Source organism: Urocampus carinirostris, chromosome 2 (genome assembly GCF_059441175.1).
Source record: "Urocampus carinirostris isolate Australia breed hairy pipefish chromosome 2, RoL_Ucar_1.0, whole genome shotgun sequence".
Lineage (NCBI taxonomy): Eukaryota > Metazoa > Chordata > Actinopteri > Syngnathiformes > Syngnathidae > Urocampus > Urocampus carinirostris.
The window spans coordinates 18,690,386-18,702,886 of record NC_142350.1 but is presented as its reverse complement, the minus strand read 5'-3'; the positions used below and the strand labels follow the sequence as shown (position 1 = coordinate 18,702,886).

At 42.4% G+C, this 12,501-nt stretch overlaps 1 protein-coding gene across 3 annotated transcripts in view; it reads right to left on the bottom strand.

Annotated features, from left to right (window-relative positions):
• Positions 1-12,501, bottom strand: part of arhgef2a (Rho/Rac guanine nucleotide exchange factor 2a) — a 36,658-nt gene that overhangs the window by 6,537 nt on the left and 17,620 nt on the right. For 2 of the 3 annotated variants that reach the window (XM_088329201.1, XM_088329203.1), the window contains 9 exons: positions 12,096-12,267; positions 9,918-9,997; positions 9,670-9,842; positions 8,372-8,439; positions 5,354-5,542; positions 4,669-4,746; positions 1,429-1,478; positions 1,294-1,344; positions 419-709 (listed from right to left, as the gene is read on the bottom strand). In XM_088329201.1, coding sequence (XP_088185327.1) covers positions 419-709; positions 1,294-1,344; positions 1,429-1,478; positions 4,669-4,746; positions 5,354-5,542; positions 8,372-8,439; positions 9,670-9,842; positions 9,918-9,997; positions 12,096-12,267 — 1,152 coding nt within the window. The remainder of the gene's footprint in view (positions 1-418; positions 710-1,293; positions 1,345-1,428; positions 1,479-4,668; positions 4,747-5,353; positions 5,543-8,371; positions 8,440-9,669; positions 9,843-9,917; positions 9,998-12,095; positions 12,268-12,501) is intronic. The other variant, XM_088329202.1, reaches the window with a different exon arrangement.

The window sequence follows — 12,501 nt, the reverse complement described above, 5'->3', positions numbered from 1 at the left end:
GCCTCCTATCATGTAAAATGAATACCAATTTCTCTACCTGTAAGAATGTAAACAAATGCACCTTCACTTTCATGTTGTTTTGCTTTTTATACTAACCGATAGAAATTTTCTAAATGAAGTTTGTTTTGCAGGTGCTTAATAATACACATTCTCCTTTTGAATGACAGTATTTTGCGGACTATAAAGGTAGACCAAAAAAATCCCAAATTGTCCAGAAATGTAAAAGTGAGCCTCATAATCTTAAGTGCCTTTTACAGGAAAGTCTAAGAAATGCATAATATCCGTTCAATGATACTGCAACTGTTCTGCCTTTGAGGAACATATAGAGTGGTGTTTGAGCGGCCTCTTCAGGTTAACATGTGAACATTTTGTTGTTGAAAAAGAAAACAACAGAAACGGATTAGTGAAACCAACTTGCCCGCGAGGTCGTTTCCAGCGTGTTGCCGCCACACTTCATGTTCCGGACTCGCTTCTCCAGTTTTGCGCGGGCCTTTTCGCTGTCTTTGAAGCGTGTCTCAGCGTCGCGCAGCCTGAGGAGTTCCTCTTGTAGCAGGCTGTGCTGCCGCTGCAGTAATGCCAGCTCCCCAATGGTTGCGCCGGCCGACGCCTCGCGGTTCTGCCGCCACGAAGACGCCGATGCCGGCGACGCCGCCGTGTCGTCTTGCTGCAGGAGAAGCTCAAGGATGGAGTCTTGCTTGACCACGGCGGCCTGCAAGGAACACCCGGAGTCCACTTTTGAGCACACGGTGCTTTGAAAAAACGACGGGCGTGTGATCGGCCTTTGACCCCGAAGGTAAAAAGAGGAAAATAAAAGCTCAGAAATCAAACTTTGGTCATTTTATTTACTTTACCCATTTAAATGGCTGCAGGTTTATTGGCCAGATAAGGGCCACTTTATGCACATTGCACTACATTTTGTGTTGCTGACCCCCTGGTCGAGGTGGGTCTGGGGGCATGTTCTCCCATGAGAAAATGTTGTACATTTTAACTTCAAATGCATCTGTCTGGGGCCTTTTTAGAGTAAAATCAAGGAACCTAATCTATGACCAATATCTTCCCTTGAAAACTACAATCCACAAAGCACGGTAAACGAGACAGGAATTCCATGCCCTATTTACTCACAGCAAGACAGACTATGAAGGATAACTAATCATTTGTGTCAACAAAATGCTTGACAAACAAATGCTAGATTGAGAATATCGTTTGCTAGCATACCGCGGCAATATTAGCAATCTACGATGACGTTGTCGTCTGCGACCCGTGATCGGGACGATCTGGATTAGAGCAACTCACCTGGAGTGCATGGAGGTAGACGCTGAGATTCATCAACCTTTGACAGACCTCCTATCAAACAGAAACACAATATGACATGATTAGCATCGAGCTAACTTTGTGCTGCCAGTTAGCGTGTATCAAATTAAACCTCACTTTTGTTGCTGGCCATTCATTAGCTCCGTTAATGGGAAGATCGTGATCACCTGGATAGAGGAAAACACATTAGATACAAAACACAAACCCCAAAAAACACCACTGGAAAATGCACAGGATTATAAGGCGCACCCACTAAAGAATAGCCATATATTTTTCGTATATAAGCCGCAACGCACTATGAGGTGCATCAAAAGGCAATCTACAGCAGTGCTTCTAAATTCTTTTCTCTCCGTACCCCTTTTGGCACATTTTCGCTGGAGAAAAACTTATTATCAACATGACTGGGTTGGATTTAATTGACAGCTTGATTTATTTGGCTTCGTGCTGTCCGCTGCCAATATTTTTAACATAGCAAGCACACCGGTTTTTCGTCACAGTGAAGTGTTACGCGAGGAAGATTTTGTTTGTTTCTTCATTCATCACGGGGTCACTTGAGGACCTGCTACAATTTGTGTCTCCACGTTATAATCAATGCTTATACTATTTGCATAATGCACTCCATGGAGAATGGACGCAATCAAAACACTTTTGCGCTGAGAACACCACAACCCTCTAGTGTATTGGATGTGCTGTTGCACTTTATTTTGGGTAAGTCTAAAAAAAAAAAAAATAGATGTCCCCAAAGTCAATCATGCCCCTGCCCCTTCTGACGAAGCCTCGAAAACGACAGGAATTGAACGCGAGTCACGGCCTGAGAACAAATGGCATGTGAAAAGGCATTTAGTTTATCTCATTGTCCCACTAGTTTTGTTCAAGTTGCAAAGAATGAAAAAATAGATAATGGAGAAAACACAAAGTCGCCCTGAAATATATATGTAAATGCATTAAATCACAAAAAAGGGAAAAAAACTCTGTGGTGCATCTGATGATGAATCGAATTTTGGGTTTATTTATATCTTTCAGAACGACTTTCTGGTTTCTCCAGTCCTCAACATTTGTTCCTGGTACTGTAAAAATAGTGTGACGATGACATCAACCCTTTTGCATGTGATCTGTATTAACGGTGGTCTAGTGGTTGAGTCTCGCTGCTCTCACTGCCACGACTTGCGTTCGATTCCTGTTTGCATACAATAATTTGCGAATTTGGTCAGCAATATTTATTGAGTGATCAACTGTAAAATCCCACTTCTGGACCTCCCTGCTAAGGTTTAACCAGGGGTACTAGAGTGGAAGGTCTGTCAGGAAGGCGAATCTCGGATTCAGGAGGATCTTTACACCCTCTGCAGGGTCTTCAAGGGTGCATGGGAGTTTGCCCATCCGATCTTTCGTTTTGTGGACTTGGAGAAGGCATTCAACCATGTTGCCCGTAGAGCCAAGTGGAGGGTGCTTTGGGAGTATTGGGTACCGGACAGTCTAATCTGGGCTGTACAGTTCTTGTATAACCGGTGTCAGAGTTCGCTCCGCATTGCGTCCTCTTTCCAGGTTGCGGACGAGATCCTGCCCCAAGTGGAAGAGTTCAAGTATCCTGTTCAAGAGCGATAATAAGACAAAAGGGGAGATGGAGAGACGGATCGGTGCAGCGTCTGCCGTCATGCGGACCCTGTGCCGTTCCATGGTGGTAAAGAGGCAGCCGAGCCCAAAGGCAAAGCTCTTGATCTACCGGTCCATCCCTACCCTTACCATTACGGAAAGAACACGATCTCGAATAAAAGAAGCTGAAATGAGTTTCCGCTGCAGGGTGGCTGGGCTCTCTCTTACAGATAGGGAGAGAAGCTCGGTAGAGGAAAGTTAGGGCCTAAAAAATCCATCCCAACCCAACCCAGAGGTATGAAAGCCCAAACTATCCCGAACCCGACAGATTTACTTGATTTGAGCAACTGAGCCAAAAAAAACTATTAATTTTCACATTTTATTTGTGGGGAGGAACGGTGATTTTGGCCATGGCACGCCCATGGGAGGAGCCGGCACACCATTATGCAGGGAGAAGATGGCCAATAGGAGAAAGCAAAAGACTTCAGAAAAAGGCTTCCCAGAGACTCCAACGTCAATAATTCGGCCGTTTTCGATGGAGTACACTTATAAATACGGTATATAAATTAAATCTGTCCCGGTGTGAAAATGTCGGCTTTCTTGTTCATCTTTTCCCCCAAGAAACGAGCGTGCATTGTTGGGTGAATGTAGGTTGTGTTTGGTTAATGGAGTCAGATAACTAATTCGAACAATTTGGTAAACGGTACATATTGATATTTAAGAAAAAAAGATCAGCGGGAGAGAGAGAGAGTATAGCGCAGACTTCAAGCCTGGGGTTCGGGTCCGGGGCCCAATACCTCCAAATCTCGGTCATGCAGGAGGAACTCAGTTTAGAGCTACTTCTCCTTGGCATTGAGAGGAGAAAGCTGAGCTGGCTCGGGCACCTGGACACTGATAAGTTGGTCGTTTTGGTTGTAATATTTCTCAGAATTCACTGTGTGAATATAACTTGTTTTTATATTCCTGAATATAAAAACAATCTTTCACACACACACACACACACACACACACACACACACACACACACACACACACACACACACACACACACACACACACACACACACACACACACACACACACACACACACACACACACACGAAGTAACGTTTCAATAATCAGTCTAATTGCATCTCTTGTACGTTTATCAGTCTTGTACTCTTTTATTTTGAAGTCGCATTTCCGGTGTATTTTTCTGTTTCCTGTGTGAATAAAGTTAACTACACACACGGGAGGGGGCAGTGCTGCCGAGGTCCTGGCCCGGATGGGCCGCCGGACAGTGCTCTCCCGCTTGGGAAATTTATTTACCTTAATGCTTGTTTTTATTTGAGTAATTCTGCCAACATAGAGTTTATATAAGTTTCAACTTTAACAACACCGGCAGGGGGCCCTAGGGATGACCCAGGGCACACTGGAGAGACTCTTTGAGACACCTGGTGATTAAAGGCTAGACAAATAAACTTGACTCGACTAAACTGATCTGGGAAGTCCTCGGGATCTTGTCGGATGAGCTGGATGAAGTGACTGTGTTTAGCGAGGTCTGGGCTTCCCTACTGAGGCTGCTGTCCCTGCGAGCCAACCCCGGATAAGCGGAAGATAATGGACGAAATCTTAAAACCTTGAGCAGGAACGCAAACGTATAAACTGTATGTACATTGCATCTTATATACCGTATTTTGCAGTATATAAGGCGCTCTTTCAAAATGTCTGGCCAATTTTGGGTTTTTAGGTGCGCCTTTTACAGTAAGTGAGTAAGAGAGAATGACCTGCATCCGTCATGTCCATGTGGTTATGGTGGCCCACGTCAACATTGGAGCCCAGCAGGAGTTCGCTCAGTCGGTCCACTACAAACGAAATCCACAATCACAACTTAGTTGTAGAGCTTGTTATAAGACAGACGTTATGCTCAACAACAGTTATATTTTTGTTTTGTCCTCTTAAATCGAGCAGTTTTTTTTTCTAATTTTGTTTTTTCTTTCGTCTCTTCTTCTGCTTTAAAAGGTGCAGCAAAAAAACTTGCACCTTGAAACATTTGATCACTTTGAAAGTCTCTCATTGTTTTACAATAACTTTTATTTTTTAATCCACATGTCCCCCCATCAGAAATAACTTGTTACTTTTGGATGTAGAGCAGTGTGTTTTAACCAGTGTGCCAGGAGAGTGTACTGCAGGGAATATCCCAAATTTTGCCTTTTTAAAAAAGGCATGTTCAGTCTCTGCTTTATTCCAGTTTTCAGCCAAGTATCTGCAACATCCATCCATACCAGTAGGTGGCAGCAGACTATTCCTTCTATATTCTTTTTATCTGCTCATGAAGTGGTACAGAGAAATAGGTTCAGTAACTTATTTTGTTTGATGAAGCATTTTAGAATGGCATTATTATAAATTATACAAATTTCTCAATTATGGTAAAGAAAAAGTAAGAATGACTGCAATGTTTTACTTCTCTACCTTCGGCGGTGGCATCCAACAGGAACTTCTCCGCCCTCGGTGCTTGAGGGGTGTCGGCCCTGAACAGGTAGCGGGTTGCAGGGGGCTCTATCTCGTCCTGGCAACTGGTCATCTGCGCCAATTCGCAGAATAAAGTGACCCTCTCCTGTAGGAGTTCCATCATTTCTCGGTCTTTCTGCTGGAGGTCGGCTGAAAAAGCGGGAAGATCCATCCACTGATCAATCAACGTGCTTGTCAATTGGCACGTAACTCTTTCAATGCCACAAAGTATAAAAAAGTTTAAAGAAGCAACAAAATATTGAATTAAAGCACAATTAAAAAGGGTTTGGCGCTGCTCGTAGGTAGCTATTGAGTCTTTGAGAATGATTTCAGTATGATAAATCACCATTCAATGACAGGAGTGGCTTTGATCAGATCTTTGTCCACACATGAAGGAAGTCCAACTTCCTAGTGTTGCTTCTTGTATTCTGCAAATTAGTGCCCACGGGCAGCCCCATATGACAGGTAGGCTTAGTGAAACTGTGTGGTGAGAGTTAGGAAATATGCAGTTGACTCTTGAACAGAACTCTTTCCTTTTAAAAAAAAGATTAAAAAGCCTCATTGTCTGGTCAGAGAGGGATGATGTTTTGTACACGTCCCTAACTTCGTAGTGGGCAGTAGATGAGTGAAAGAGTGTGTTGAGAGTACAGAGGCATGAACAAATAGTAATATGCAGTTAACTCTTACACAGAGCATATTCCTTTCCAAAAAGGATGACGAAGTCCTATCGTCATCGTCTGGTCAGTGAGGGATGTTTTGTGCACGCCCGCACGTGGCCTAATGTTTCTTCCTATATCCGGTAATCAAATGTGTGTAGGTGGCCACATATGCGCAGTAGGCGACGAGAAGGAGTGTGGTGAGCGTCCCGAGGTATGGACAAATCGTTAAAGGCAGTCGACTCTTCAACGTCGTCTGGTCAGAGAAGGAATGTGGACGCCCGAGGCAACATGAGCGCCATGGTGACCAAAATCGGGTGACCAATTCACTGGAAACATTGGACGCTGAAAAGATCTTCCATAGTCCTTGCATTGTTTATGTGATAGCAATAAAATGTGCCCTCATGTTTATAGAGAGCATTGTTTAGATATCGGAGGTATCACAAATGCAAAAAGAAGCACAGAAGTGAAAGTTCATTGTTTTTTCCCACAGGAGTTATCTTTGAAACGAGTATTTTCAAGTAACTTAACAATATTCAACTGTTGTTTACTATTGGTAAACGCTATTGAAAGATGAGGGTTGAATTTCTCTTTTGATATGTCCAATGCTTATATAGCAGGGCTCCCCAACCTTTTTCAAGCAGAGATACTTTGTTACCAATTAGCGCAAAGGGCACTCAGTTTGATATACATTTCAAATTTCAAATAGCAATTTAGCAAGATGGCTCGCTAAATAGCTAAAAAGTAGCTTGATGGTTAGCTAGAAAAGTAAATAAGTGAAAAACTAAAAGGGAGCTAAATAACTGGCTAAAAAAGTAAAAAGCCAACTAAATAGCAAAATTGGAAACTAAAAAAGAAAAAGCTAGATGGATAACTAGGAAGGGGGGCAACATTCAGCTTGATAACTAGCAAAAAAATAATGACATATTAGCTGGATCGGATGCAAAAATGTAAAAAGTTAGCGAGATAGCTTGCTAACAAATGGAAATACAGGATGGTAGTCTCCTTGCTGGGCATTTTTGCCTGACGCGCCTCCTCCGCCACCTTTGGAATGCTCGTGTATCCTGAACGCTCGGGCCCGACTGGGTCATCAGATGGGGACCACCGGTCGTGGATGTTTCGCTCCTTTAACCCCAGGAAATTTCCCGTTGGCGGAGCGATGGCTGGGAAGTCTCCCTACCAACCCCACTGATGCCCTAGGTGTTACTTGAAGGCCCCCAGTTCCTGTCATTCCTCCGCAGCCACAGCCCGAATCTGCCCTTTTCCGCCTCTTTAGACAGCTCTTTCGTTGCTCTCTGGTTGCCAGGTCCTGTGCATCCGAGGTCCCTGAACAGGCGGGAGGTTGAGGAGCCCACAAATCTCCTGCACCCCACCTCCACTTGGCATACTGTGCTTTTCCAGCCCGCCTCCCTGCACTCGGCTGGCAGGTCTTCGTACTTTGCCCGTTTCCTCTCCTATGCTGCTTCTATTCCCTCTTCCCAAGGTACCGTGAACTCAACCAGGAGGACCGCCTTGCTGGCTACACTGATGTTTCGGCGATCTCCCTGGGGAGCTGCAACTGCCTTTTGAGGTCAACTTTCATTCTCCATTCGCTGGCGGGCGAGAGGAGCCTTCCAGAGTGTAACGGGCGAGGGGCATGGGTGTTTTTGCGAACGTTGTCGCCAGCCCTTGAAAACTGGATGAGGTGATTTGATGGAGAAGCTGGCCGACTGATTGCTTCCTGTCTGCAACTTTCGACTATAGCCAAATAGCTAAAATGTAGAAAGATAGCTAGCTACAAAGCTAAAAAGGCAGCCAGATAGCTCGCTGATAACATTGCAAACGCTTTGCGCATTCACTTAAAAATATAAAACCCATATATTGGAATTTAGTTTGTTGTATTTGCTTTAAAACAAATCAACAAAAATATGAATAAATAGAATTGTTAATTATTTATTTAAGTGTAATTATCAATATGTTTTTGTCCATTAAAGCCCATGAACTGGAATGTATTTATTCGAATTTCTAAAATAATAATAATAATTTATTATGTTATAACTATGTTATTACAATGTCATTACCAGGTTGATTATTAAAAAATAGTGTTGTATAGTCTCAGTCAATACAAATCGTTTTACTAGGAAACCCAGCACTGGTGAGCTATATACAGATCAGGTCCGCGGGGCACCACAACTGTCCTTAGTGGGCACCACGTTGCACACCCCTACTAGAGAGCTACAAAACTGATATTTCTGTAGGCCTTCAAAAGAGAGTCAAAATGGCAAAAATGGCATACAATGGCTCTCCCAATATGGGAAAATTTTAAGCCATTGGTGAAACAAACCTTTGAGTCGCCTTAAGTGAGCTTTGTGCTCCGTCTCTATAAGGGGGAACTCCTCACGTGATGGACACCTGAGCACAACAAATTAGGATTTAACAAACGTCAATTTACAGTGTTACCTCTTCTTACGAGCCCAATTTGTCCCGGGATCGTGTTCCTAGCTTGAATTGCTTGTGTAACGTATCAATTTCACCGAAAAATTGTCTGTTTCACATCTTAAATGTAAATGGTTAATCCAGCACGCCATCAGAGGACTTCCATTGTCGGGTTATCATCAATTATCACCATCTATACCCGTATTTTATATCACACTTTTCATCTGAATTTGTGAGGTTTGCTTTTAATATCTGGTTTGGATATTTGAATTGTTCATTGACCATGTTTGTTACTTTGTTGATGATTTAGTTATCAAATATCTTTTTGAGCACCATACCATAGTTCCTGCTTCCCTGTGTTTTGGTCCACCGCCAATCACAATGCCCTGCTTGATCTATTATTCCTGTTCAGTCGATCGGCACTGTCACGATAGCGCTTGAGAGGGACCACATCTCATTTCATTGTGATTTTGTGGCTTTTATTTCATTTTTATCTTATAACAAGTGCCAAGATAGTAAGTGATAAGGGGAAGTAAAAGTGGGAAACAGTGACAAATATGTTTCAGTCAAAGAAGGAAACGATTGCAAAATACACACTGATGATTAAGCACTGATGGAAGGTACAGTAAATGGTTTGATAATGTTATACTTTTATTTTTATTAATCATTATGTACATAATTGATCATTGCATAGGTATACGTTTTCTAAATATTTGTGGTATGAATTTATTTTAGTATGTAGCTATTCAATAGCTGTACTACGGTTACTGTAGATTATATCATTGCAATATTCTACATATCACCTGCTGTGAGTAAATACTGTCTTTGTAAGGTTTAGAAGCGCTTGATAAGGAGGATTTACAATCACTAATAATGGAGATCCAGAGACTGGTGATGACACATAAGCACTTACTGTACACTTAAAATTAGAGTTACTGTAACTTCTAATGAACGTACGCAAAAAAATATTTTACCGCACTATTTTTTCATTATTGCCTGTAGTAGTTTGCATGTGCAAATTGGACAAGCTGATGCTGGCGGTGAGCTGTCTTTAGTAGTAGCCTTTGGGACTGCTCATGAACTGGATATTCCTGCGTATTGTGAAGCAGATTTTTGTGAAACAAAACGTCATAAACCGAAACTCTTGTGATTGCAGGTGCTCGTATAAAGAGGTAACACGGTATTTTCTTCCGATTATGGTCACACTTGCTGACGGTGCGCTGAATTTGCCGTATCCAAGCGTTCTTGTCTTCCCTGGATGAGGCGTGGACCTCGTACATCTCTGGCGGTGAGGAGTCGCTGATGAGGAACATGCCTCGTTCCTGGTTGGCGATGTCCCTCACGATGAGGTTCTGCAGGGACAGCACCGGGGGCTTGTCCTGGAGACAAATACAAGAATCGGTGCTACTCGTTTTCACAGTAAACAGAGGGAAAAAAAATTCTGTGCATCCCACCAGGCATGGAAAGATGTAGCGCTGGTCTTTCTCCTGAAGAAACACAAGGATGTCCGTCATCAGCAGGACTGTTAAATCTGCTAGAAAATAGACGGTTATGTAGCAAAATTAGGGGTCCAAAAATGATTTGAATTGATGAGTTAATCTGAATCTTTGTAAGAAGATCATTTCATTTTTCGGAAAACCAAAAACGTTTTAGGTAGTTTTATCAAGAGAGCAGATAAAAAAACTTTACACGTTGCCTTGTGGCTCCTTGGCACTTTCTCAAAAATGTTTGATAATGGAAAATTATATGACTTCTGTAGGAGAATATGACACAAACATGCTTAATGTTTTTCAATGAATATAGATACAGCGCCAAGCGTATTGGCTCCCCAAGAACTTAGTCATATTGCCATATTTCAGGCTCCCAAAAAAAACAGAAAAATGCTTCTAAAAATCAAAAACACGTCAGACACTATTGTGTTGTGGAACCAAATTAATTCAACACTTTAGATTAGATTTACGACGAAAAAGACAACAACCTTAAAGTGTTGGCCCCGTGTTTTCTCAGCTGAGCCAACCGTTTACACTAGTTCCCTAAAGACTTCTGAATGTTCCAATGTCGACCTAAATGACTCTCAATAACAAACAAAGTGCAGCTGTGTGTCATAAAGTGCCCAGAGGAAACCCACGCAAGCACGGGGAGAACATACAAACTCCGCACAGTAAGTCCGGTAGCTGGATTTGAACCCACACAGGAGGTTCCCAAGACCTTAGAAATGTGCCGCACACGCGCTAACCACTGCGCCGCCGTGCTGCCCACCATATATATATGTCGAATAAATTTTGTTTCTTTACGCAATCAGGTTTCACATGTTGACGATACTTAAAAAATATCTTGATTCTTTTTCATCTGTGAGTTTAAAGCATAAAATATAGCAATATGTCAAAAAGTTATTGGACAGGGGGGGCATACTTTTGCAAGGCTCTGTACATTGTCATCTAATGGGTCCACAGAGCTTCCCTAATTCCATCCCACGAGAGCCAAAGGCCACCACAACACAGGTCAGAACCGAAATGATAGTAGAGGTCACCAATGATCCCCTCAAAGCTCACTCGGCTATTAGAAGAAATGAGACTTCCAAGTCTACGGAAGTAAATATAGAGCCAGTTAATGAGTGAGTGCAAGCGTCTCGTTTTTAAAGCGCGGATATCAAAGACGCGGCCTGCAACTGAATCTCTCTCTCTCTCTCTCTCTCTCTCTCTCTCTCTCTCTCTCTCTCTCTCTCTCTCTCTCTCTCTCTCTCTCTCTCTCTCATATTTTGATCTCTTTTCTCTGTCTTTTATTGTTCTCTATCTTTGTCACTAATTGTCTTTCTTTGTCAGTTTTTCTCCTTTTCTCTTCTCTCTTTCCCTTCCCTCACTCTATTTCTCTATCCCTCACCATTTTCTCTCTCTTTTGTCCCCTTTGTTTTTGCTTTCTCTCCCTGCCAGTTTCTTTCTTCCCGTGTCTGTTTCTCTCTCTTTCTCTATTGTTTTATTTCTCTTGTTCTCTCTCTTTCTCTTACAAGTTCTTTTTCTTTTTCTTGCTCTTTACCTATAATTTTTCTCTCACTTGCTTTCTCTTTGTTTCTTGCTCATTCTCTCTCTTTCCTTTATCTATTTTCTCTCTCTCTCCCTCGCTTTCTTTGTTTTGATTTCATCTGATGGTCCAGCCCCTGCGAGAGTGTTTTTAAACGGTGTGGCCGCCCCAGCTAAAATGAGTTTGACACTCCAGACCATGAAGTGATAGAGACGATATATGAAGATCTTAACAATTCGAGTGTAAATATTTCTCTTCCCGAAATGACAATAAAATGTGGCTTACATTTTCAGTAGCAGGAAGTTGTTCCCATAATAATTTACCCCTGGGAAACGTTATTTTAATTTTTCAAATGACCCATAATAAATGTCTGTAATTTATACCTAATCCTTGCAGTAATACATATTTCATAGTGCTGAGTTGAAGTGTAGCACGCACCTGTCCTTTTGGTAGGGGGTGATGACGCTTCATAGGACAATGCCATACAAACTAATGCCAGCTGCAGTTAATAATGAAGCCACCAGAGAGCTTTTTTGGCGTGATTTTAGCAGACTTGTTGAGGAAACCTTCCCTCATGCCACTACAGCCTAAAAAAGCCCAAATATTTTGGTCACCTTTGAGTCGGGATCCCGGCGTTTTCCACAACAGCGTTCCCTCGTAGACGAGTCTGCGGCGGAGAAGTTCAGCGGGTCTGAAAATCCCACCGTCTCGAACTCTGGTCTCGGCACGCTGGTCCAGCTTGGCCTGGATCTCTTGCATCCGATGAGTCTTCTCTAGCTCTTCCATCTAGAAGGCACGACGTTTCAAACATCACGATTGTTTTCATTCACTGCCGTGGACGTAAATAGCCGTCAATGACAACGAGTGAGTTCATTTCCATAACATCTAAAACTGTCAATAGAAGTGATTCGCTTTCATGTTCCTTTCTTTTTATACTTTTTCTTTTTGTCATTTTTCCCTTTATTCTTTTTTCTTAAAAAAAATGAAAGAGAAACCTGAATATAATGAAAAAAAAGTAAA